General features: G+C 44.7%; 2 protein-coding genes across 7 annotated transcripts in view; one reads left to right on the top strand and one right to left on the bottom strand.

Annotated features, from left to right (window-relative positions):
- Positions 1-27791, top strand: part of lt (vacuolar protein sorting-associated protein light) — a 635043-nt gene that overhangs the window by 127102 nt on the left and 480150 nt on the right. For all 6 annotated transcript variants that reach the window (XM_075896022.1, XM_075896056.1, XM_075895809.1 and 3 more), the window contains 3 exons: positions 5713-5787; positions 8241-8375; positions 18309-18428. In XM_075896022.1, coding sequence (XP_075752137.1) covers positions 5713-5787; positions 8241-8375; positions 18309-18428 — 330 coding nt within the window. The remainder of the gene's footprint in view (positions 1-5712; positions 5788-8240; positions 8376-18308; positions 18429-27791) is intronic.
- On the bottom strand, positions 19449-27558 carry LOC142770634 (uncharacterized). Its single transcript, XM_075872690.1, has 3 exons — positions 27287-27558; positions 25994-26657; positions 19449-19475 (listed from the first exon to the last, which is right to left on the bottom strand). The coding sequence occupies exons 1-3, from the start codon at positions 27556-27558 to the stop codon at positions 19449-19451; spliced, it is 963 nt and encodes a 320-aa protein (XP_075728805.1).

The following is a 27791-nucleotide window of genomic DNA, read 5'->3' as shown; positions in this document are numbered from 1 at the left end:
TGGCGTGCGAGTATGAATGGCCCTACGTACACGGCAATTCAGTGATGTTGTTCCTCTACGTAGATGACTCTGCTCTGATGTGGCAGACACTGGCACGTGATATGGCGAAAACTATTTAACACGGCATGCGTAGTTAATGTAATTTGTTGCTTGAAAAGACCAATAAAACTCTAGATAAATAATGAGACGCAATAAGCGAATGTGAGCGTCTTTTTTCCATTTTTCTCCCGTGAATCACAACAAGACGTGGGGCTAATGTGTCGGCGTTTTGCATGTGTCCCCGCGGTCAGCGCATGGAGCAGACGACCGCCGTGGAACGCTCCTACGTGTTTGCGCACTCATAGTGCTTATCTATTCTATCACGTCTAAGCCAGCGTTTCCAAACGATCCCGTAGAAACAGGTAGAAGACCACAAAGTTACGCTGTTCAACAAAGCAATGCCGCTCGCGTGCTCGGGGGTTGGACTTTTTTGGGCACGTCATGCGCACGTCATATCTTGGTCGGATGCAGGAGAGGTTGGGGAAGAGATATGGCTTGCGAAGGCTACGCGGAGGAGCGGCAAGGATTTCGAGCTTGCCTCTTCTCATTCTCGTTTCGTGCGGCTTCAAAAAACCCGTTTTCTCCGCTCGTGATGAACCGATTCAAAAAACGTTTGTGGCAAAATGTTTCTCATCGCACACCCAACAACTTCCACTGTCTAACTAAAATTTGGTATGGGGCCTGGTGAGTGGCCCTTTAATTTCCGGGGCCGCTTGTTGAGCCGCTGATTCCAAGGTTTCTTTTTCAGGAAACTCTCTAGTCGTCAACTGACCGCACTTCTATAGCGAAACTTCTTCGCAGGTAATATGTCTTCGCCCAAGGGTGGTTAACACACACTTTTTCCTGCTTGTAGGACATTCATCGGCAGGCGGAAAACTTCTTCATCTTCCCCTGCGACTTTCTCCGCTGTTAACTTATATGCACTAGCTGCCGGGCCTCGAAATTTCTAGGCATTTCGTCGGCGCGTTGCACTGCCAATGCTGTGGAAAGGGTGGGACTTCTCTCGTAACGTAACGCAGATTTGCAACACCACGCCCGTTTTCTTCGGAATGTTTCTGGAGTTCACTGGGTGTTAGATCTGAGGAGGTTTGTCAGCGAGGCGGCAGCGCCTTCAAGGGGGAGAGGAAAAGCGCATGCAGCATCCGTTGATGCTTATTTCTTCTTTGTGCCAGCTTATCTGCTTGGGGCCTCGATTTCACGAAGTGGTTAGAATTTCGAGGCGCGCGCTTTGTTGAGCTCTCATTTGTGGCACTGCAACATGCTGAACCGCAGGCTAGGCTTAATCAATGTTGGTTCCTTGTCACTTGTGGTCGTGGCCGACCACTACTGACACTTGTGGCATGGTGCGAAAAAAAATTGTTTTGGGAAGGAATCAACAAAACTCTTTGTGGTGTACATGTAACACTCAAATATGGGTTCAGAATACAGTTGCAAGATCTTGAAATTGGGTGGTTCAGAATTCAGTCGAAACATCTTGAAATCGGGTGCGCTTGTGAAGTCGAACAAATGGTATCGTTCAGCGCTAAATTTTGATCACGATTCGGCGCATAATCCTAGATTATGCTCATAATCTAGGCGCATAATCGAATGCGCATAATCTAGGCGGTCTTAAATGTCGACACATGTCTGTAATGCTGTTTTTCCACATTTTTTTTTGTTGCCAACGTGGGTCTTTAAACATTCATTTTTGTACATTCGGAAATTCAAGTGGTTGTGAGCACCTTGTATTACATGCCTCAATTCATAGACACGTAAAGCTGCATGCCTAGCACGTTCTGCGCAACAGCGGCTTTTGAAAAAGGTTATTTTGTTTATAGTGTGGTACTGCTTACAGTGCAGATATTTGTGATCTACGTCTATGCTGCACTACTACCACATTACATGGCACGTGTTGTTTACTATGTCTAACATTACAAATGGTCATCATTTTATCTTGAATTTTTTTGCAGCTTTAAGGGGAGATGTACTACTCGAAGACACTTATTTTTAAATATTCACCCTAAAGCAATGAAACTTGAGCTGTTTATGGAACTCTCTTGCCGATTTCAAATATATAATTTAGTTTTCTTTCAAGTTGCATACTTTTAGCTCCGAGACATGACAAAGTGAAAACGTTAATCATTTTGCCCCTTCTTATTTCATCTATAAACGTCCATAATTTGTTACCATTCATAATTCACGATGTTTCAAATAAAGTGTAGAATACAAATAACTAAGGAAGTGTATACAAAATATGTAATAAGCGTGAAAAATAATAGACGTAAAAAGTTCATATTTCACCTATCGTAGTAAATATTTACATACAATTTTTTATTATATAATATAGTGTTGAAATTTGAATTTGTCATATTTTGGAAAACATTTGGGCCAGATTTCACGCAGATCCGAGCCCTAGAAGTGCCCGAAAAAGGAGGGGCACATAGAAAAAAATGGCAAAACTTGTGTTGTTAGAAAAACGAGTTTTAAAGTAAAAATTGAGTTTTTATTTGCGGAAGATGTCGCTAAATGTGATGAAATTTTCTCACCAAAAAGAAAAATCCTTGTAGTGACCACTGCGCCTAAAATACTCCAGCACCATGAGTTTGTCCCTCTTGGCTTTTTCAAGCCGACTCCTCACAGACATTTCGCTCACGGACAGAGCCATGAAACGCTTGCCATACTTCTTCTGCTCCACCTGGCAGAGCTTTGTGCCGACGGCAAGCTTGAAAGAAGTTCGACAGGACTGCGAAATATAAACTAAGTCCAGTGTCAAGGGACACTACAGTGCCGATGCCGTTTTGCGGCTACGTTTGTGCCACATATCATCGTACATAATGGCAATGTCGTCCCCGCTAAGTTCTCTCACTGTGAGCTCCTTCGACCTGGCAAGATTGGCGCTGATGTCATTCATTGCCGCACCACGAACTTTCCGGCTGATGGCTGTGGGTGACTTTTGATTAATTGGATTTTGCAAGCCAACAACTGCCGCAAATCGAACCAGCTGCTCGTAGCCTATTCCTTCAGAGCGTGCCGTCACAACGGCTTTCACGTGCGAGCAATGGCTTTTTTTATTTATAACGGAAATAAGTACATGAGAAAAGCATTGTTTAGCTGCGCTGCTGAACAAGACATGGACCCCGCAAGTAGGCTCTACAGCTCATACAGGCGCGCAGTGGCCAATGGCGGTCTCCGATTTGTACCACGTGATAAGCCAGTCGCGGCGCTCGAAAAATGCACAAAAGCATGCTTCTTTTTGTTATTTCTTGTGCTGCATCAGCGAGGGAAACTGTTGTCGTTTGAAGAGTGAGGCTCGGCTCTTCACCTTATGCGATCGACAATGGCGAGCGGCCGCGCATTATCATTGGCAAGGTGCTCGAAGATGGCACACTTTGGGCCTCTTAACAGGCATCTTGTGCTCTTTAGACGCAATTTTGAAGCATTTGCAGTTAAGTCTCGACATGTCTTTTTTTTTTCCAGAACAGTAGAGGTACTAGTTTTATCAAAACAGGGGAAGATAAAAAATCGGTAATTTTGAAGAAAACTCTCATTTTTGGACCTATGCTGCACCAGTTGGTGCAACATATGTATGAGCGCAGGAAAGAACTTCACAGGGCAAAACTTACAACTGCAGTTTATGAGACATTTTTCTCACACGAGAGCACAGAATTGTGCATGTTCAGTCTTTTTAACACAGCAAAGACGTTATCCAAATCAATATGTGTCAACTTTTAACTATTTAAGAAAGCCATTTCTTTATCAGTGGAGGCTACCGAAAGAACACTGATGCATGTGGTTGAGCTTGCATTTATCTATCCAGCTTCTGTCCTGGCAAGTGTGTGTTTTGATTTTCAAAGAACATTAGTGCTCGTGAATTGTGGATTGCACCCGAATTCTTTGCAGGGCAGAGATAGGTGCGTGCCACCTGCCTTCAATGGCAATGTAATCTCTGTGTGTCTGTCATTTAGACATCGGCCAGATGGTCTAATGTACACTTTTGTGGAGTTGAATGGAATTGTGTACGCCACATCATCAGTACACGAAACAAAATGCACGCTATGTTTTTTTGTGCAACATTTCTTGTTCACTTTCTCTTTCCCACAATTGTTAGCCGTGTAGCACAGCTTAGCCAGTTTGCAAGGGGCTGTGAGCACGACATCAACCCTTTGCTTGTGGTGAACCTTCAAATTTTGTGACACAGTATGCAGCACTACTACTTTCTTTTCTTGTTTTCTTTTATTCTGGGTGTTGGTGGCATTTGTTCTATTTACATAAATACTGTTTATTTACTGCAAATTTTACTGTGTATAAGTAGAAAATATGAGTGTGCCTCTCACTAGTGTTTCCATGCAATCCCCTCCTTTACTTAACTCGTCATGACAGTGTTGCATTACTTCGTAATTTTCACAAATAAGCAATACTCAATGCATTTTGCAAACTTTTTGTCAGTTTCAGCTAATCATTCCTGCTGTAACATTTTGCTCAAAAAAAAGGGCTAGGTTGGTTTTAAGGGGAGATGCGATAGAAAAAAAAAATATATATATATAGTTGTGTTAATCTGTAGCCTAGGGCAATGAAACTTTTGCTGTATATATAGGCTTTTATGCTGATTTCAAAAACATAATTTGTTTTATGGTTGGTGGCGCAGTTTTAGTTTTATGCCATGACAATGTTTAATGTCATGGCATAAAACTAAAACTGCACCACCAACCATAAGGCATAAAAAGTTCTGGAGAAACTTTTTATGCCGCAAAAAGTTTATTGTTCTCAGCCATTGCTCATATTGCTCTACATTGACTGTGGAATGCAAATAACTGTCAAGAAAGTGCATGCAAGACATTTTAATATACATAACAATTATGTAAGAATGCTTAGAATCATCAGCCCCGATTATTCACCCTAGGTTCACAGTAATTATACAGGCAATATCAAGATTTAAAGGATATATTTGCACCCTTCACATGTTAATGAGTATGTGGGCAAAATTTCATCTCATTTGGGCCATGAGAAATACCAAAGAGATGATGTTTAAACTCTAGAATTTGCCCAGAAGTGGATTCTGAAAAAAAGAAAAAAAGAATTTTAAAGGTATATGTGCTATGTGCTGAAAAGATATCTATTTCTTCTATTTTGAGAGCTTGGCAATCATTGTTATTTTGAGCATGTGGCTTTGGGGAACTGCTCATGTGAAATGCAAAGGCAAGTAGCCAGGTGACAGTTTCCAGGTTTCCAGGGAACACTGAGCTCCTTTTACTTTTTAGTAGCCACTTTGTGCTCTTCAAAAGCGATTTTACCCTACTCCGTGTTTAATTTAGGCTTTTTTTTCGTGAAAGTAGAGAGACTATACTTTCAGAAGCAAATGAAAACGAAAAGTATGTAATTTTGGAAAATAGTGTTTTTCGACTCTCGTCTCTCCTTAAAAACAAATCTGCCACTTTCATCAGCTTTTGAAATTTGTTATGGCACTGCAGTCAAGTCATGTCATATAGCGTAATCCTTATGTCAGCTTAGTTTTGTGTGTGTTCCACTAATTCTACTATCAGCACATTTAGTTCTGTGCAAAAGCAAGTGTGATATTGACGGAGCTCAAAGAAATCGCTAAAAATTTTGAGTAGCAGTATTTAATGGCACTAATGTCGAGACTCCTGTCTTTGTCAACCTAGCACTTGTTTCTGTCATCTTCTTTCTTTTGTACAGCACAAGGACTCTGTGCTCCAGCTGAGCATTGACGAACAGGGTGATCACTTGGCCAGCTGTTCACGAGATGGCAAGGTGTGTTATAAAAGATACTATTATGGCAGCTTCCCATAGACTGTTTCACTTTATTTTTATTTTAGTTCTATTTTTGTCTCTTTCACGTGTTTTCATTGAATGCTTGCACCTGCTGTACTTAATAGTGGGGCTTGCCCTGTGGCACATACCTACTTGCCTAAGGTTTTTCCTTTGCGTTGGGTAGGTTATGGCCAGCTGAAGCATCTCTGCTGTCTGAAAGTCACATTTATTAACAGAGGGATGACAAGGGATGTGTTGTGTCCTCCTCCCTTCTCATTCTTGTGTAACGCTACATTAAATATCGTTTCATGTCTTGTCAAAAGCACTAAATTTCTTTTCTTCTGCTGTCAAATTTACAAATTGTGTAAAAAAATGGGTGGCTCATGAAGCACGCATTTTATTTGCTTCTTTTTTTTTTTCATGAAGAAGCTTTTTTGCCACCCAGTTGTGTAGTGGGGTGAAGCCTTTCGCGCATTGAAGCACTCTTGCTGCAGCGGTTATCATGCAGACCACTGGTGTGCACATAGCGAAGAAAGCGAGAAAGCAAAGGGCCTTACCATGTTAGCACAGGATTTGACTGAACAACTAAGGTGTAAGCTTTCAAGTCTTTGTCACAGCTATGAGTAAACTAATTGTAAAATTTCAACATTTTATGATGTGGAGATACTGCTTGTGGCGCACAGAATGATGGGCTTCAGACAGGCATACTTTGTTCTTGGTATTTGAATACTGTATTTACTTGCGTAATGAATGCACTCGTATAATAAACGCACCCCCAACTTCAGTCATTTAAATTCGCATTTTTTCCCCGCGTAATAAACACACCCCCTAAATTCATCCGCTGCAGTCCCACTAAGCGACAAATGGCACCACCTTGCCTGTTGGATATCTTCCATTTTTTATTATTATGCCAACCCCCTTCGGCCACCTCTGCTCGCTTTCTCTCAACCTTCCCCCGCTGCTGCGCCCCGTATTGTTTTTCTTTCTATCCTTGCACGGCATGTCCCCAGTCTTTTTTAATTATCTATGCGCCACATCAAGGTGCACGAATGGTGCGAGTATTGAGGCATAGCAGCTGGTAAGCACACAGCGAGCAAAGGTCACGAAAGTGCCCACGCCAACCGATGGTCACTTCCTGCAAATACGAAACTTTAAGGCCCAATCTATATAGGTGTTCTGTGGCCCAACTGTATGCACGTAATTTTCGAGCGATGATGACAGGATTTGCTGTCCTCATGGCTGTCGCAAAGGGCCCTTTGTCACCATCGCGTCGCAGCTTTCTGGAAAACCAGAAGAAAGTCGCTTGTCGCTCAGAAAGGATTGTGACGAATTCCGTAATCTGGTAGCACCCCTGATTCTCGCTTTGGTTGCGTTTCGCTCTTCATGCTTGCTATCCAGGCGTAGTTCAAGGAACGCAAGACATAGGCTACTTTTTTTTACAGCAACTTCTCATGGAGATGGTTTTCTAGCAAGGGTCGGGTAAGCCAGCTGGCTTTGCTGGACCAAGCCCAGTGAACTGCATAGGCCAGTGGAGCTCTGGACTGAGAACCCCACCCACTTGCCCAGAAGCCATTGAGCGAATATAAAGAAACTTTGTTCTCTCTTTCTCATGTGGACAGTGAGGGGGCAGCCGTATTCTGTCATTAATGTTGTTGTGGACGATTCGTTTTGATGCTTTGGTGATAGCTTGCTCGAATGTTGAATACTTGCTACCATGTCAAGGGCGTCATAGCGGTTGTCGTACGAGGTTGCCGGGGTGTTGGCAAAGTGTGTCGTAGCGCACGCTTTTGGACGCCTTTCTAGATCACAGCTGATACCACTGTTGCGGTTTAAAAATTGTGAGTAAAGATAGCCGCGAAACGCTTTCATGACATGCGCGGGCAGCACGGAGACAGCTGGCAACAACCACTGTGCCATCAACAACCGATAGTGCCATCAACCACCGAAGATGAGTGAAGTGGAACAAAGAAGCTGTTCGCAAACACTGTATGCGTATGTCAATTGCAAAAGACTAAGGACATTTTTTGCATTACCGCATTTATGCTCATCTAGAAAAACTTTTTATGAAATTTGCCCCGCATAATAAATGTACCACCAACTTCCCTTTGATTTTATAGAAAAAGGTGCACTCATTTCACGAGTAAATACGAGAATATAGTCATGTCTGACTTTTATGCTGGTGCTTTTTGTACATTACTTTGTGTTTCCACTATGTAAAGATCTTTCTAATAGAAAGGTGCACGACTGCTTGTGTTATAGTATGCCTTTCTTTTTTTTCTTTTCTCTCCTCTCTTCGTACAAACTTGCACACTGGCAATAATCATACAGCACATGGGGCCATCTCTAGGCGGTTTTACATTTTATCCTTCTGGCAACCATTTTGTAAAATGCTGCTGGAATTAAGTTCTGCTCCGAACGAATGGAGCATCTATAAAAATATCTTGTGAATGCAGGTTGTCATTCATGGCTTGTACACGAGTGACCACAACCAGATGCTGACATTTGACCGCCCCGTCAGTGCTGTGGCTATCGACCCTAACTTCTATCGCTCCGGCTCGGGAAGGCGTTTTGTCACCGGCGTCGACAAGGTGACTGTGCGCTTGCACTGTTATAGACCTGCACTCCACACACCAGAGCAGTGGTGAAGGTGCTGTCTACGTTTCACTACCCAGCCATTGAGCGGAAACTTGACATATGAAGTGACTGGTTCAAGTTAGAGGGCATTTCTCTTTCAGACAAATATATACTGTTAGGAAGTTAGATGGAGAAGTCTAGTGCATTTTTCTGATGTGCTGTCGACAAAAATATACTAAGAATTGTGCTTCAGAAGGTTTCCACAGCTATGCACGACCTTTTGTTGATGTGGTGCTGTCATTTTGGAATAACTGTTAAGAGAAAAATTCAGATAGCTTCAGAGCTGTATCTTGCTTAGCAAAATAATCTTTAAAAGAAAAAAAGGAGGGTGAAAAGACTAGCACCTCGATTCTTTTTGGGGTCTTCTTGATTTGTGAGGTTCTGGCAGTCCTTGAGCAGCTCATGAACGCCTAGGTACTTCTGATTTGAGGTTTTGTTTAAACAAAATGGTCATTATCAGACTTAAGGCAACAGTGATTATTTGCACAAAAAGCAATACCAACAAAGTAACATTATAAGACAACTTGCTTCGTCTTTTTTCGTGCCTTATATCAACACTTGCTTTGCGTTCACGTTCAAGTACTGTCGAATCTCGATAATTGGAACTCGAAGGGGCTCTAAACTTTGTTCGCATTTAAAAAAGTTCTAATTAATGAAAGCTAAATGAACAGAGGGCTCACCATGCAGTGGCCCATGTGCATTGAGCTAACACAGGAGAGAGGGGGAAGTTTCAGAAAACTTACATTTATTCACAAATCACAGGGCACCCGTCAATAACTGAAGTAATAGGTGATGCGCATCTGCACACAATCGCCTTGCAGTGAGTCAATCAATTTTGCACACAACTTGCAGAGCAATTCTACTATGGCTTCTGCATTTCCTGTCAAGAGAAGTTGCGTGCAGCAATGCCTAGCGCCACACACTCTCTAAAGACGACTGCGACAACTGCGTCTCCGCTGCTACCCTCTGCACCGCAGTGGCAGCATGGCAAGCACGTGACGAGAAAGAAGGAGCGTCTCCATGCAGAAAGAAGCAGATTGGCATTTGAGAGAGAACCAACACTACGTGACAGCGTTTTTTGTTTTTTTTTTCCTTTGCGCGCGGCGTTGAAAGGAAAAGGGTGTACGTGGCAGGGACAGAAAAGGGAGAAGTGTGGCACAGGCTCATCGCAGATCACCATTTCAGAAAGAGAAAACATTCTGCCGCAGCCTTTTCTTTCCTTTTCGTCTTTTCCTGCTTCGCATGCAGCGTTCAGGTGTCAAAGGGGCCGCCACGGGATTGGGCGTGGTGCTGAGAGCATTTTCGGAGCATGGTATGTTCGAATTAACCAACGCAAGTGCTTCGGCCTTCGAATTACAGGGCGTTTTTATCTATTGGAATACACATAGTTCTGACGGGACCCCAGCGTCAGTTCTAATTAACCAGAAGATAGAATTAAGCGTGTACGAATTAATGAGATTCAATTGTATGGGCACTTTACAAGAAACATGACACAAAGAACGTTTAATCGTCCCAATCATCGTGAGAAAAGAACATGCATGCGGTTATGTGAAGCAGCTTGTCATTCTCGTTTTTGGTGCATTCTATTGGCGCCAACAGCCTACTTTGGACAGGTCACTTTCATTAGAATTAGTGGTACCAAACCTCTCATAGAGTGATTTAGTTGGCTCTCAAACCAGAGGTGTCTTGGCTAACTGCATCGAAAGAAAATACCTCCACATAAACGCTGCAGATATGACAACTATAAAGCACGGTACCAAAATAAACTAGGGGTTTGCAAATGTTCAAATATTTTTCAAATAATGTTTGCTGTTCGATTCGATTCACACTGGAGTTTTAGTATTCAAGGTTTAGGATTTGGGAAAATATATTGACTATAAACCGGCATGCGGTCTGCTTGGTCTTGTGTTTTAGGGCGCTGACGTGTGAAACCTCTAGTTGCTTGCACCGGTGCTGTGAGCTGTCACTGTGTGCTAGCTAGCCGTGGGTCTGCTGCCAATGCATGCAGTGTCAATCTACAATTCATAAAAGCCAGTGGATGACGTCAGCCAGAAAATAGTTGTTTATGACAGTGTTTTATAATATAAATGCAGTTTTAGTAAGTGTCAAAAAGATAGGCAGGCGATGGTACTTCATGTTTTGCGAAATTCACCTTGTGTACATATAGCTCCCCATATATATATATATATATATATATATATATATATTGTGAGCGCGACAAGCGAATGACTCTCTCTTTGTAATCATCATCACCTGTACATCTTCATCTAAAAATATCATCACCAGCGTGATTTAGCTCGAGCCTGGCCGAATAAACCGGTTCCTCACAAGTGGTGGAGGTGCTGGGTATATATATATTGTAGTGGAAAATTCGCAAAGCACTGACTAGTGGGACTATCTCTGAGTGCGAAGCGCGAGCGTGTGCACGAGCTCTAGACGCTGGGCTGCTCGAGCATTTGTGTCCATACCGGCTGCCTGCCTACGACCTGACGTCACTATTAAACTCCCTTGCAATATATATATATATGTATGTATGAATGGGTCATTCCATATCAAGTGTACCCGGTCAATTTTCGACCATAATCAACTGTGTTGAAAAAAATGTCCAGATATATGTAAATTTGAAAGTATTTATTGAGGCGTTATAATTTGCAAATAATATTGTGTTGAGCGGAGGGCTTTTCAAACTTTGGCTACCCAAGTGAAACTGTGTCAGGCCAGATGATTTATATAATACAGTCGAAACCCGCAATAATAAACTCCTGCGAGCACGAAATCTCCGCGGCAACGAAATATTTCCGAATCCCCGGGGAACGTTTATAGAAGCCCATGTATTACGTATCTCGCCGCAACGAAGTGTTTTTGGACAGGGATCCCGCATTAATGAATTTTCTTAACACGGTGCGGGCCTAATTTTACCCTCCCGCCAAAGGTTAGCAGTGGAAAATGTGCTCGTATGCGTGTTATGCATACTCAAAATTTATAAACGTCTGCTTTTGCTGCGCTAGCGTGGGTACCGCCATTTTTGTTTACTTCAGGGGTGACACGGCTTTGAAATCACGAAAAATGGCAAAACGTTTTTTTTTTTAAATCCATTTTCAGGTACTAGAACCCTTTTTCTATCTGATTCTAAAATATCAACACTGAAAACTGCGCTGAAGTGCTTCGGAAAATTCATTTCACCCACCTAGGTAGCGGAACTTTTTCTGGAAATCGCGAGAAAACAGCGATTCTTGGGCTCATCGGAAAGAACATTTCTCCGTGTTTAACTTTCCCGCCTCAGCTGGCTCCTCCCCTCTAAAAACAAGTGCACAAGAAGCAAATGTTTGAAGGTCGTTTCGAGGCCTTTCATTGGCTGGGGCCGCCATGTTGCCTTATCTCGTCTCCCCATTGGCCCGATGCTCGCTCCGGGAGATCGTCGTCTGCTCCTTATGCGTCGCAAGGACATGGCTCTCGAAAATTGCTACTTCGTGACGTGTTCACGGCTCGATGATCACTTAAGATATAATTACGCTTTAGCTAGTGTTAGAGATGAGAAGGAAGGTCGCTCGCTGATGGCATCCCACCGCTGCCACCAGTTGTTAAGGTTGACGAAGGAGGAAGCAGGTCGTTGGAGGATGCGAGAAACAAAAACATGGTTTAATGACATTAATTACACATATTTACAGAAAAGAAGGGATAGTGGTTTCCCAAACCACGAGCGTGGTGGTTGAACACTACATAGTTCAGAGCGACGTCCAGCACTCTGCCGCGTCGTTTTATGCCCTGTCAGGCTCCTCCTCTCCGAGTCGAACACCAATCACGCACACACAGGTGAGGGGGGCGAGCATGCACGGTCCACGTGAACACTGCACTGTGGTGGCGCCAGCAGGGCTCTTCCGCGTCGTGTGTATGCCGCTACTCGAGAGTTCCCACGATCTTGGCAGCATACTTCAAAGGGTCCGCCGATTTTGTTCGCTCAATTAGCGGGGTGATTTGCGGTGGCCGTCGGTCTCCTCCAGGAAGATGCTGTTTTTGTTGGCCTCTCTCGAATGGTTAACGGCGTCTTGGCGACACGACGTCTCGTCCTCCGGCTAGTACGTACAATGCCTGACGAGCATAGGCAGTCGGCTGGTCGGCTTGGTGATTGGGGATCAAAAGGGAGCGCCGCTCCTCTTGTCAGCTCCGGCGCCGGCCACGCCAGCCCTCCTGTCACTCGACGAGTCGACGAGGCCATCAGTCATGCTGCTGCCAGTGGATCGGCCCACGCACAAAGGCATCTGCTCAGACGAGTTTCCAGGCCAAACTTAACAGCTCCTCCGCCGCCCGGAAAATCTCGGCTGGCCAGCGCTCCCAACCGCTGGGCACGAAGAGAATGGTAGGCGACGAGGCCGAGGGCCTGGCTTTTCTCTCTCCAGCTGCGAACTCGAAACCAACTCCCAAACCAGCTCACAATGACTGACAACAGCAAGGCGAACCACACAACACAATACCATGCTGAAGTCAAGCACATTGGACCCACTTAAAACCCTCCAGGCTTCTCAACACAAAAAGGAAAACCAGTACGCTAAAATTTTGAGAAAATTTGGTGCCGCCAAAGTTTCAACAATCATGGATGTGGAGATGCTTACCAAAGATGAAACAAATTGCCGCGTGGGAAAAGCACACAAAGGCAAATAAAATTTGGCCCCATTAACGAGAATCACTCTTTTACAACTAGCTTTCTCCAACCATCCGCACTACTGAGTTGTAACTAACATCTTTTAATCTATCATTAACTTTAATGAAACATCACTATCTACAATGGTTTTCGCACAAATGCAGCCTGAACCCAACTCAAGGTAACTGTGAGCATTATTCATTCTCTGAATTGCACACTTAACGTAGTCATGAGTGCCTACTTGGGGGACACCCTGACGCCAACGAAAACTCACTCACAACAGATCAAACTGTGTCTTATCAATCCTATAAAGGTATCTAATCTCAAAATTTGGTGAACGCAGTGCTTTCAGCTCAAGTGATCATATATGATCCCTAAGTGATCACAAAAACAACAAAACGAAGTAAACTTGGTGTGCTAACACCAAGTTTACTTCGTTTTGTTGTTTGCTGGATGTAGTTTCATGTCAGCCCAAGTTTTTAAAGAACGCACATGACTTTGCTGTGCGCTCTAGCACGACATCATACTATCATCCAAAGAACGCTAGCACACCAACACGCACCAACCATAGGCGATATCTCTCTCACCTAGGTATCCTTAACCCCTCATCTGAACGTAAATTTTTTCAAGATATCGAACCGTGTAAATCTTTAAAACGCATCTCTAATGTCAACGTTCGACATAACATAAAGCTTCAGCTAAAGAATTTCACCTGATCCCTGAGCACATACTAAAATAATAAAGGGAAATGCAACTCGTGTACTAACACGCTCATTTGCTGGATGTAGTTTAATGTCAGCCCATGTTTTTAAAGAACGCACATTGCTGTACGCCCTAGCACGACATCATACTCTCATCCAAAGAGTGTCAGCACACCAATCGCGCACCTAACCATATGCCATTTCCCTGTAACTCAACTAAAAACACTTACAATGCCCTTAGAAAATCTAGAAGGGAAAACTGTATCCAAACAAACTAGCCTGGGAGAGGACAAACGAGTATTACTTCAAAACCAAAAATAAGCATAAGCATGCTACTAAGAACACTCCCCTGTTCACTAGTTGTCCCTCACTTCAATCGCACTCGTGGCGGTCGAGGACTTGGCGGATTTCGAGGGCGCCCGAGGCAACGTCGCGTGAGTGCTACAAGCTGAACGGCAGTGTTACGCCTCATTTGCGATTTCTGCGGGCTTTTGTCAATCTGGCGGAGGGAACCCGAGCAATGCAAGGGAAAGAATGACGGTGTCCTGTTTGGTCTAGCCGAGCGGTGTTTAGCTATTGTGGTCTTTCTTCTAGGACCACGTCGACACTCTTTTCCATGAAAAGCTCTAAATCTCCACCGCGCATACCGTCGCGTGGACTTGCGCCATGGCCTACCGCTTCGCCGCTGGCATTTTGCTGCACGACACAAAGGCCTTGTTGTTGAATTGGCCGATGATTTACCCTGGGCTCGTTCGCCCGGCCGAAAGCCGCCTTTTATATTCCTTAGTCGTTCCGCTTTCTTGTGGCAACGTTTGCGACCATTTCTCCCACTCCTAGGAGGTTCCCCTCGGGTGGCGTCATCGGTTGTTCTACAGCTCAATGGTGCTTCTGCACCACCTGCCACACTACTTTGGCAGTTCCATTTCCTAGCATTGTTGCCATGTCGCGCCGATTCACCTGAACGTGTCGACGAGCTGTTGTCGGAAGTCGCCCCAAGAGACTCGCTTCTCTGTTCTCATACCAAATTTTCGCATCACCATCAAGGTAGAAATAGGCGCATGAGAGCTTTTCTTGTTGAGGCCACAGATTAATCTTGGCAACACGCTCATAGTGCTCAAGCCAGTCGTCAACGTCTTCAAGGGCGCCGCCACTAAAGTGATCGGGAACCAGCGGTTGAAAGATGTTTACCTGTGAAGGCTGTGTCGATGGGGGGCCTTGGGGCGCCGGTTGCAGACTGGCGTTGGCCATTTGGTGAAGTAATCGGCACCTGCGAGGTTCCGTCGAAGGAGTGAACTCTGAAGCGAGTTTACCATTTTCATTCCCCTGTTTCTTGATAGTCAGAAGGTGTTGAAAATGTTTGAACTAATATCTCGTCGGGTAATGCTGACGTGCTTTCAACGTTTTCAACACTCTAGGACTATTAAAAAAAGATAAATTTGAAGTTTAAACCAAAACCGAAAATGTGAACTCAGTGTCATGTATGGGCACGATATCGGATCCTCTCCAACGTGTACATTTAGGATACATCATTTCATCATGCACACCGGTGATATGTGATCACGCATCAGCCTATACCTGAAACATCATAAAAACAGCTTATATCAAATGTACTTTAAATGTGTAGTATATAATAATAAGACTTTGCATATTAATTGTCAAAGGCACACACAACACCTCCTTATCATATTGCAGGCCACCGACTGCATTAGAATTCTGCCCCTTGAGACTAAAAAGCAGTTCAATATAAACCTGCCCTTTCATGGTCCAAATTGGAGATACTGTTCCATAAAGAAAGCAGCAATGCCCCAATTTGACGTTATATACAGCAGTATTACTATAACAAGTGACAAGGAGTTGTATGAAGTGCATTCAAACCTTCGTTTGCCTTCGTCATCTATTCTCGTCACGTGATACCAAAGTTAGTATATGTGGAGCTAGCGAAACGGCCGCGAGCACGCTATGAGTGGGGTATGTTGTCATGTTCTTACATGACACGCGTGTCAGGATTATCATGTTTGCACCAGTCATATATTTCGTCATTCATTCACGTCACGTAACACCAAATTTGGTATATAGGAGCTAGCAAAACTGCCACGAGCGCATCATGAGGGCCCCGTTTTACTCCAATGTAGCGGTGACGCGCGCGCACAGTGGGCACGGCAACGCTTCGTTATCAAAATGCAAGCACTCTATAGTCTGACGCCAGGCGCGACCGTTGTGACCAGCGTCCGTCAGCGCGGCCCGACGACAACCGGCACGAAATGCGACGTGAGGCAATTCCCGCCGATACGTTACCCAGGCAACACTGGGTCTCCCTGTTTTCGTGACGGAGGGATACCAGATGCGCTGAAGCGTGCATGCGCCAAAGCAACGCAGCGCGGCGTGCGCCTGTAAGTATATAGCAGAACCGGCACCTGACGTGGCAATGGCGGCGAGCACGCGCACCTTGTCTCGTCGAAATGTATTGGTGCCTTGACTATGGCATGCAGTCATGTTCTCACATGACATGCATTTTGAGACGTCCCCCGCTACGCCACCGATCGCCAAAGAGAGGAAAGAACACTCAACCCTTTTTCTATCCCGTTCCCTCTTGGCTACGTGTCTCAATCACTTTCCACATACAGGGATTCGTGCTGGGGCCGGGAAGTAAGAGACGCTACGACCTGTTTCTGTTAACTGATTCATTGAATTTAATACTAACTGCAAACATTGTATACCCGCGTACATCAACCACTACACAAAATTATGACACATGATTTACACACTCGCGACGTGCGACGCAGAATACATAAGGGAAATAACTTTGACAATATAATGGTGCGACGATACAAAGTAGATGCATCACGACACAAATGGTAAAGTCATTAATGAATAAAACCCCCCAAATGTCTTAACACGCCACCTCCCTTTCCGCAAAGCTAATCTAAATAGGATGCATAAAGTCCGTCTCACGAAAGGTCCATGTTGACGGGGGCCTCGGAACTGGCTGTTCGAGTCGATGCTCAGGGCTTCTTCCTGGAGTCATTGTCCGATTCGTCGGCGCCTTCATCGTCTTCGTCACCGTTGCCTTCGTCGTGCCTCTCAGTGATTTCCATCTTAGTCCTCTTTTGTAATGCTCCATTCACTCGCCTCCTATCCCCAACTTTCATTCCTCATCGTATCGTCCTTGCCCATTCATCATCTCATCGCCCCTCATCACTATCTCTTCGCACCGTTATCTTCCTTTTCCATTCCGTCTCTCTACCATCTCAATCTCAACGCTCCGTCTCTCTGACTCTCTCTGCATCGTATCTCTGACCTCCCTCGTATCGTCTCGTAGTCCCTTTTTGTAGGACCCGACACCGCCCTACCGGGGCACCAAACCAGTCGCCACTCCACGCGGCATATCTTTTCTTCTCAGTCCGAGTGTATCATCTTCGGCGGCCGCCCCCGCGGCCTACACCAGTAGAAAACCCTCTCCCAAACAAAGCCGAGCAAGTAACAATGTACAAACTCAAGCCTCAGTGAGAGTGATGGGCGAGCCGTCTGAAGACAGTTTAATTATGGGCGAACAATGGTCTCGATGCTTCCGGTACTTTGGTGAACCGATGTCCAGACCAAGTCTCAACGTTTCCATGCAGCTCGGTGTCTTCCGCGAAATTCTCCGTAGCCGCCGCTTCTTCGTCGTTCACCGCCGCGGGCGGCCGTCCGCGCAGAACGCAGTAATGAGCCCTGGAGCCACGGAGGCTGACGGAAAGGCATACTGGACCCGGCACAGGCGCTTGCCGCAAAGGTCGCATTCCCCGAACCAACAAAAGGTGCTCTGCTGCTCCCCCATGCCACAGATCTGAAGGGTGCGCGCCGATTATCTCTACCGTACACTGTCACACGGTCTGTAGACGACAAGGCGCCGCCCGGTCCTCGCGTTTGCGCGGGGGAGCCCGTGAGAATAGTAGAAATAATCCTTCTGGTACTTCACTCCGGAATGCCCATCCGTTACACCAAAGGTTTTCTTTTCCTTTTTTTTTATGCGTGGATTTGAGAAACGAGCGAAAACATCCCCAAAGGTCCGCGGTTCAGTCCGTGTTTGTGGGGACGTCACAATCTTATGATTATTATGTTTGCACCAGGCACATACCTTCGCCATCCATTGGCGTCACGTAATACCAAATTTGGCATATGTGAAGCTAGCGAGACGGCCAGGAGTGCATCATCAATGTGGCATGTATTCATGTTGCTACATGACATGCATGTCGTGATTATCATGTTTGGATGTGTCATTTACCTATGTCGTTCGTTTGCGTCCCGTAATACCGAGTTTTATACATGTGAAGCCAGCGAAATGGCTGCGAGCGCATCATGAGCGTAGCATGTAGTCATGTTGTTACATGACACGCATCTCAGGCAGGCAGGCGGGCGGGCGGGCGGGCGGGCGGTAGGGCGGTAGGTAGGCGGTAGGTAGGTAGGTAGGTAGGTAGGTTATTAATAGTGATTTTGTGGTGTATTGAATGCTTCAATGAATACATTTCATTTTGTAATGGTGCATGCATTGCCGTGTTGCTCTTCAGGTGGTGCTGTATGAAAAGAGTTTCCTGTCTCGGTACCGCACCACTATCCTACACCAGGGGGAAGGACCGGTTCGCAACATCTCATGGAAAGGACGCTTCTCCGCTTGGGCCACTGACCTGGTACGACACTAAAATAACGGAGCTATAAAGATACCACAGAATCGATTGGTCAATGTATTGTCACATGTTGTGTGCTAAATTCCCTTGCAGGCTCTTGCTAACCACAATTTATGACGTGGTCATAATATTTTATTTTACTTTATTTTGCAACACTGCAGGTCATAACATGCTCAAGCAGGAGTTGAAGATAAACAACATAAACAAGAACAACAAAGTAAACAAAGAAATCAGGATTACAAATTTTTATTGCTGCTAGCAATCAACGAAAATTTTCTACTAAACATATAACACACAAAACAGGCACACACACAAAAAAAATTACGGCATATTCACGGGGTGAATGATGATGAATGGGCAAAGCTCCGAAGGGATTCATCGGTAAACTGTGAATCTTCCGTGTAATTCGCCCAGTCGATCATCATGTAAAGACGTGAGAAAGGCTGTGTGTGTATATACACAAATCAACTTTTATTTGTTCTTAGACGATGGATGGCTTGCGATGTCCCTTCATTATGACGGCTTTATGGTCTGTGAAATGAAGGGAGAGCGGTTCCTGTATAAGATCTCGCGTCTTTCATCAACTACAAGTACCGCTTTCTAGTTTATAGCATCTTGCATCTTTTCATCATCAGCTACAAGTACCACCATCTAGTAAACACTACAAGAACTAAACGAGAGGTGGCTACATACAGGAGACGGTATCGCCATCTAGTGAACACTGCAAGAACTAAACTAGAGGTGGCTACATACAGGCTACAGGGGACGCACAGCCCACGCCCTAAGGAGCTTCGCCCCTAAAAAGTGACAGGTCACTAAAACAACAAGATTTCCAGTGCCACTTGAAAATTTGCCTCTTTAAAAGGGCATTCCTGTCAGAAATCTATTCTGACGCGAAACTCGGAGCTCCTGTACTTTCCTTCTCAATGCTAGCTCACTAATTGGCTTCTTGTGCGTCAGTTTCTGCCATTGCTTTTCTAAATCAAGGTGAATACAAGCTACTACCATTCTATGGTCACTGCATCAGATCTTGCCAACTGCTTTTACATCCTGTACAATGCATGGGTGTGCACACAAAATGAAGTCTATTTCATTCATAGTTTCGCCATTAAAACTTTGCCACGTCCACTTACAGTTAGCCCGTTTTATGAAGAAGGTATTCAAGATCCGTAAATTATTATGTTCTGCGAACTCTACTAATAACTCCACTCTGGCATTCCTAAAACCAGTGTCATATTCCCCCACTGCAAGGTCTCTGGCCTGTTAATTGCCTACTTTGGCATTAAAGTCGCCCATCAGAATAGTATACTGTGACTTTACTTTATTAATGGCTGATTCTACGTATTCATAGAAGAGTTCAACTAAATGATCATCATGGCTCGATGTAGGCACATATGCCTGTACCATTTGGGGGTTGGAACAGCTGCGCCATTTTGCACCATTGTGCGCCCAACTTGCCTACCTGCGCCATCCTGCGCCGTACCACCCCTGCTGCGCCAAGCTCGTCTATCAGTGCCGTACTGCTCTGCAGCACCAGAATTAGCTGCCAAGCATGAAAGCTATCAAGCGCCGTACTCAGAAACGTGGCTGAAACATTGCCTTGTTGGTTTCACTGAGACTATTCACCGCAATGTTTGTAGTTTCGGATTCGTGACGGCTGTGATCTCTCTAGGAGGAGCTGTGAACTATAATCCTAAAGGCGTGATCACGATTGCTATGCGCATGCTATCATAACAGGCATCAGCGTGGATAGCTCGTGAACTCTTCTACATGCTGCGCTCTCAATGCGAGGAGACTGCAAGAAGAGCGTCTCTTTTTGGCACGGCTGTACAGTAATACCTGGTTAACTCAAAATCGCATGTCTCGAAAAATCCGCTAAGTCGAAATTTCCCGCGGCACCGAACCTTCTCCGTTTTGTCCCATGTATTTTTTTCCCTTTATCTCGAAGTATTTCTGGATTGGATTGTGGATATCTCGAAATTTTGATTGGGAGCTGAATGTAAAATCCGCCACCAGGCCATTACAAAAAATTCGTACGATGCTGGTACACTTGAAATCCGTCAAATATTTACTTTTTATCTCTTATTTAGTCGTGCCTGCCGCTATGTTGATACTTTCCGCGAATGTGAAGTCTGAGCCTAGCGGCATATCAACTTTGTCAAGCAACCCTGTGACACGTCATGTGACTCCCACGTATCAGGCCTGGCTCCTTGCCCCACGCTTGGCGTAGTCGCGTAGTTGTGTCGTTTTTCTCGCTCGTTTGGCAGTGCTCGTTGTTTTTCTGAGGTGTGATTTATCTCCGCAACGCACGCGATACAAATGTAACGCTTACTTTGAGGAGCGGCAATTTGGCTTGAGTTCGGCAAGCATGGCATCACAAAAGCAGTGCAAGTTGCTAATGCTAGAAAGGAAGGTGGCCCTTATTAAAAAAGGGGCGAAAGGAGGCCGAACGAAATCAATCATCGTGCAGGAGTTTGGCATTCCTTTGTCTACGGTTTCAGCGGTGCTGAAGAACCAGCAGAAGGTTCTCAATAGATATCAGCAGAGCTTCTACAGCCAGCGGAAGTGGGTTCGAAGCTTGAAGTTCCTGGACATTGAAGCGGTGTTGACGGTGTGGCTGTGAAATGCCAAAGCAGCCAACCTTCCCGTCACCACAGCATTGATGATGGAGAAGGCAGACGAAATAAGGTGGATTATAGCGGCATTATAGGTGGATTATAGCGGCATTAAAGGTGGATTATAGCGGCATTTAAGGTGGATTATAGCGGATTATAGCGGCATAAGGTGGATTATAGGCGATGCACTCCGCCCGTTTCCAAAACGGGCGGAGTGCATCCTCTCTTCTTCAACTTCAGGTCTCCTGGGCGGGGTTATCAGATAATATCGCACGTGCCCTTTGAGCGACAGAGATGAGTCCGATTGTTTGATCTCTGCTTCAAATGCATTCGTCGGCCCTGCTCGACTTTTCGATCTTAAGAGCTTAGCCTAGCTATAGTGTACTAGAATATGAGGTAGTGTGTTCAAGGAGGAGCCTAGGCTGCCGCATTTCATACTGAAAGCCACGAGATGGTGCTACCACAGCATGGTGCTACCACAGCATGGGCTGTCATATGGGTGTGTCTATTCTCCCGGCAACCGGGATAATTGTTCAAAAAAATTTCTCCCGGCAGTCGCCTTCCATTGGCTCTCACATGTCACGTGACTAACTGCCGGGAAAAATTTTTTGTATTATTTTCCCGGCAACCGGGAGAATTATTGAAAAAAAATTCTCCCGGCAGTTAGTCACCTGACATATAAAAGCCAATGGGAGGCGACTGCCGGGAGAAATTTGTTTGAAGAATTCTTCCGGTTGCCGGGAGAATTATTCAAAGAAATTTCACCCGGCAGTCTCCTCCCACTGGCTCTCGTATGTCAGGTGAGTAACTGCCGGGACAAATCTCCTGGCAGTTCTCCCGGCAGCGTAAAATTTGTCAGCATTCTAACGGCAGACGAACATGCACTCCCTATACACTCTTAAAAAAGTGAGTAAAAAGTTAGCGTCTGCAAGCAAATAAGTAGTAACTGCAAAGTTTACTACTTTTCTTGAAGCATTGCTAACCTTTTGCAACCTGTTTACTACGTATGCTAGTAAATAGTTACTAGCTGCAACCGTTACAAACTGTTTACTACTTGTTTACTACCTGCATTAGTACCCAGTAGTTGGAATGAAATAGGTAGTAACTGATGTTGCTTCTAAATTTTTGCAATCCGGCCATGAACTATGCAAATTAAAATAATAAGTAACTCATATTGTATCATATACAAGACGAATCGTCTCAACGTTTCATCTTTAAACGGATTGATATGTGGGGTTTAACGTCCCAAAACCACCATATGATTATGAGAGACGCCGTAGTGGAGAGCTCCGGAAATTTCGACCAACTGGGGTTCTTTACCGTGCACCCAAATCTGAGCACACAGGCCTACATTTCCGCCTTCATCGGAAATGCAGCCGCCACAGCCGGAATATGAACCCGCGACCTGAGCGTTATCGCTGGTGGCCGCATTTATTCGAGCAGTGAAACTTAACTGTTGCATTTGCGCACTCAAGCCCAACAGTTGATCTCGAAATAATCTGGACTGCTCCCGGGAATTCTCTCGGCGCTTGTGCAAGGCAGTAATTACACGTGCAGTGGGCTGGTAACATAAAAAAAATAAAAGGTCACTTGCATGATGCATTAGATAAAAAAAAAGTTGCGCAATAGAGATATCTAAGCATCATTCAGCTATTATCACAACGAAGAGGTTCAAGTTAAAGACCCATAAGCAAGTGCTGCATGCATTGTAATACACAATTATAATAAACTAATATGACAGGCAGATAGAAATGAACCAGATGGTCAAAATTAATGCAGAATCCCTCATTACGGCGTGTCTCATATTAATATTATGATTTTGGTACATAAAATCTCAGAAACTATTACTTTCTAACAGCGGATATATTGGCACAGTGAACCATTAAATTGCACTGAGACTGTGTTAATGAGTCGGTACCTAGTTTCGGCTGCTGTAGATATAACTTTCACTTTTATATGAAATAGAAACGACATAATTTTTTATAAGCACGGCTGACCCAAACACTAACAGTTAGTATGATATAGTGCTCTAGGCAGGCATTTTTTATAATTCACCCCGAGACACAAGTGCCGACCTGTGCCAGACATGCATCCTAAAGTAGGGGCTATATAGACCGCGCGAGTCATTTACTTAGTACTGTAGCATTAGTGTACTTTTTACAACCATGTAATCTTCGTGTTGATGGTGACACAACGCAAAATTACTGGAAGTTGCATAGTAATGAGACATAAATTGACCAGTGTTATCAATGGTGAAATGATGTGGCAAAATGGACAGGGTACTATCAGTTACTACCTTTCTTTTTCTTAAAATCTCTAGAAGATGCTACCTATGGTAGTAATTAGTAATAGCTAGGGTAGGAACAGTTACTAAATGCCATTAATAAAGGCAAAGGTAGTAAGAGTTACCACCCCTAACATTGCTAACTGCACAAACTACCTGGATTGCAACACATGTGGCAAACCATTACTATCCCAATGTTAGCAAGTACTACTACCTTTTTTTGAAAGTTGAGAGCACTGTTAATTGAATTTCTACAGGAGCACAAAAGCCAACTCATATGTAATTCCAACTTTGCCTCTCACGGCCAGCCAATACTGTAGGTGAGATTAGAAAATAGAAAAGTGTAGAAAAATATTTTATTGCACAATCCCGAAATTCTATTATACTATACAGGGTGTCCCACATAACTTGAGCCAATAATTTGAAAATGAGGGAGACTTCAGTGGTGAATTGAACCAAACGCGTACTACTCGCACTAGCCTATAGAGACTCTGGCTAGTTTTTCTCCCCATACTAATTAACTAATCATTCTTAATTATTTATTTTAATATTTATGGGCTGGAAACCCAAAATATGAACACTGACATGTTTCAGAAACTACCGTTTAAATTGTTTCCTGTACGAAACATCTAGCGCTGTTATTTTTTCCATGTTGTAAAGAAAGCCTATAGCAGCACTATAGCAGTGCGCTCGCAGTCCGTCACACGGCTCTTTTTCACATTTCACGGGCTTTTTTTAATCAGGGGGTCTAGCCTGTAGGTACTCACTAGCTTGTGAATATCTACAGGCTAGTGCGAGTAGTATGCGTTAGGTTCAATTCGCCTCCTAAGTGCCTTTCACTTTCGAATTCTTGGCTCAAGTTATGTGCGACACCCTGTATATGGAGGTGCTGCTTTTTTCACAAAGGCAACATGCTACTGCGCTGTAGCAGTGGTTGTACACGAGCCACATTTCCACAGTTTTGTCTTGGGTTTCTGTTTTACACCAACACATGGAAGGTGGTACCATAATAAGCACCAGTCACACAATACTGCATCATGGTCATCTAGTTTTGTTTTGCATTTTGTGCACTTCCACTCCTCGTCCTTTTTTACACTAAGGACCATTTGCACAGCTTTCCAAGCATCATCTGTGAAAAAACGCCGTACTAGGTTAATGTCAACCATTTCATCTCGAATGCCGTCGTGTATGTCTTCAGGCCTTGCTTCCACAGATTCTTCGTCAAGTAGTTTGCCTTTGATAGCATCTGATGCTTGCCGCTTCCCCACCAGCCAACTGAGCATGGCTAGCTTTTTCTCTCTCATTGTAAGCTCAGAGAATGGTCCCAGACTTGCCGTTCTCTTGCGTTTTTTTGGAAGGCCAATAACTGTTAGCACATGACCTTTAGGACGACCACATTTTCTCATAGCAACTGGCACTTTGATATTTTGAAGGTCAGAAGGCTGCGACAAAGAATTCTCATCTGTGCTGGCTTCATCTTGTCTATTGCAGTGTTGGCTGCTTGAATGCTCGCTGACTTTAGTGCTTGCTTCCGAGAGCTCCTGGTGATGTTTCGCCTCTTCCGAGGCTCTGCACAGTAAATTCTGATCAGCATTGCTCTGTACATCCACAACAGACCCCGGAAAACCTTCCGAGTTTGCACTTTCAGCTGCAACTGCAGCTGTCAAGTGATGTGCAGGCTCATGTGCAGTAACATGAACTTTAGAGCCATTTCTCCAATGGTCGAGAATTGTCTCTAGGAGAGCCAGCCTCTCCTTGAACATTTCCGTGGAGCATTCTGATGCCATACTTGCAAGCTTCGATGCAACGCCAGCTGCTTTTTTGAACTTTTGATGTGCTGACAATTTTTTTTCATTGCTGTGAGTGCTTACTTGCACATGCTCTACGTCACTGCACATATCACTCTTTCTTAGTTGGATATTGGCTACATAAGTATCTAAAAACCAGCGCTCAGCACATAGTCCTTTATCGTACTTGGGCATGTTGGATGCCGTTCGTACAACGAAAATGTGTCGACAGGGCAACAGCATTGATTTCCTGAAGGCACACGAACAATCTTCAGTTGTACAAATCTTGCCATCAGTAATAGCAGAATTGATTTTTTCTGTCGCAGTCATGGAAGCTTGTAGCTCTTCATTTAAATGACGAAATGCATAGGGAGTAAGCAGGGTGGCGTACAATTTGGCTGCTTCATCGCCATTTGGTATTACTATCTTCTTTTGCAGCATAACAGCTGCTTTGTGAGCTTTCTCATTTCGCTGAGTGTTGATCAAGGCGAAGAATCGCTCAACAAACAATTCCAGAGAACTAAAGCGCTCTACAATCTGCTTTAGCTTAGAGTTCAAGCACTCTGCTCGGTTGTTCGTGGAGTTGAAAAAGTTGCCGCACGACCACTATGATCCCATTGTCCATTCTGTATGAATGGCATGCCAGTTGGTAGTGAAATATTCCACTACTCCCTTTGCTGCTGTTTGCTGCAGCAAGGCAAAAAGCTCATCATATTGGTCTTCATTTTTTGCATAGACCATTTGCTGCAATAAGTCCAGAGCAGTGTCTTGTTCAGCTTTTGTGATTCCCAATTTCTGCACACTTACTTCTCTGCGGAATGCTTGCAGGACATGGAAAGCACATATATGGAGTGCCGAGGATGGAAATAATTCTTTTATTACCGGTCGTTCCTTCACATCTTTGTCCGCCATGGTCACCCTCACTGAGTTCCAACTGGGATTCAAATCTTTGAACTCTTCGAAAAACCAGCGAAGCGTGTCGGCATCTTCAGTCGAAAACAACCCAACAGCGACAATTTCACTCTCTCCATTACCATTCTCAATGATGACAAGAAAGCAAGACATTCTTGTCTCTAACAACTTGTACGTAGCGTCGATAAAGATGACTTCAGGCCAACATTGAAATGATTTCTTCATCACATCATCTTGAAAGTAGACAGCCTGGAGCTCACGGTTTTCATCTGTAAGCAAACGTACTGTTGCGTTGTGCTTCTCTTGAAGCATGCGTACAACTTCGGGCAAATCATTCGTTGGTTGCAACAGTCTATGTTTGGCTGCAATATTTGACAAGTCCTTGAGAAGAACAGCACTACCACTCTCCTTCTCCATTTGTTCTCTCACCATCATCTTGTTGGCCTTCATTTTCATCAGCTCACGAGCCTTGTTTTGAAGCTCTGGTGCCAACCTTCTCTGTTGAGGTAAATGCCGAAAAAGTTCCTGGTCAACGGGATGATTGTGTGTCAAGTCGAGTGACCTCACTTCCAGGAACTTTCCTTCCTTCTCCGCAGCAATGTAGATATTGAAGCTGCAGTCCCGTTTGAATGTCCTAAAAAGAATGGGGGAAAGAAAATAGAAATAGTATATGCATTACAAGGGCGAAATTCCATTAGCAGCTCATGAATAGGCAAGCTTAACAGTTTAACGACGTGCCACATTTGTTACGGGAAGACGCTCTCATGCCAGCAACAGTGATGACTCGCCGGGTTTGCGATTTGAAGTGGTAGACGGTTCGCAAATACTAGAGGTCCGTTCGAATCACCTGCAGCGATCGGAACCGCTTCACGGCTGTGCACGAGAAGTTGAGTTGAGAAAATGTGCAACGCGAGTTCAGGGGTGCAGGCACAATGCGCCACCCCAAACGAATGACAAGATGCCGAGACGGTGCAGGCCGTATTTTTGTTTGCTTAATTACTCCATTCATTCAACTAACACCCACCGATGGCAAACCGTACATGTGCACAGATTATGAGGTGCAAATATCTGGGCAAAACACGCTGCTTAAGTTACGCCTAAGTGCAACCTCGTCTGCTCAGCGGCCCACGCGGCTGCACCATGCCGGCACCACGGCGTAGAAGGTGCCGGAAAAGGTGAACCACCTACTAGTGCAGCACAGTTCAGTAACTCAACCCAAAATGCAAATGAAGAGCACACGCATAGCCGCATAAAACTACTTACGATGATTTCCGCGCGCCTTTGTTGGTGCTGATAAACTTCGCGCCGCCATGGATACAGCAGTATCGAAGCTGGTAATACTTCAGTGACTCCGACATCTTGCTGGCCAGTTTCCCCACGCGGTTTTTCGCCGCCGCAATGGTCCTTGCGTCCCGTTTCCATAACTGCACGCAGTTTTCTGCACTGAAGCGGGAGATACACGCTTTGAGGTTTTCAAAAGTGCCGAAGCGATCACCGACCGCAAGCTGCACTTTGCCGTCCTCAGCCTCTTGCATTAGTAAAACACTCGATGGTCTGATGCCTCGTAATAAATAAAAGATACCACGAGCAAAATAAATACGGCAACGAAGCAGCAACACACGTTGCACGTGTTGCGAGCGGAGACACGTGTACGAATGGGCTCGTCACGCACGCAAGGCTTCGTCTGTCCGGTCTCAGGTGGTCCCAGAACGGGTGGTGGGGTGTTCTCCCCGGCAGTTAGTCACGTGACATGTGAGAGCCAATGGGA

This window comes from Rhipicephalus microplus, chromosome 1 (genome assembly GCF_043290135.1).
Source record: "Rhipicephalus microplus isolate Deutch F79 chromosome 1, USDA_Rmic, whole genome shotgun sequence".
In the NCBI taxonomy this organism is placed as follows: Eukaryota; Metazoa; Arthropoda; class Arachnida; order Ixodida; family Ixodidae; genus Rhipicephalus; species Rhipicephalus microplus.
The sequence above is the reverse complement of the archived record's forward strand: the minus strand, read 5'-3'. Positions and strand labels throughout refer to the sequence as shown.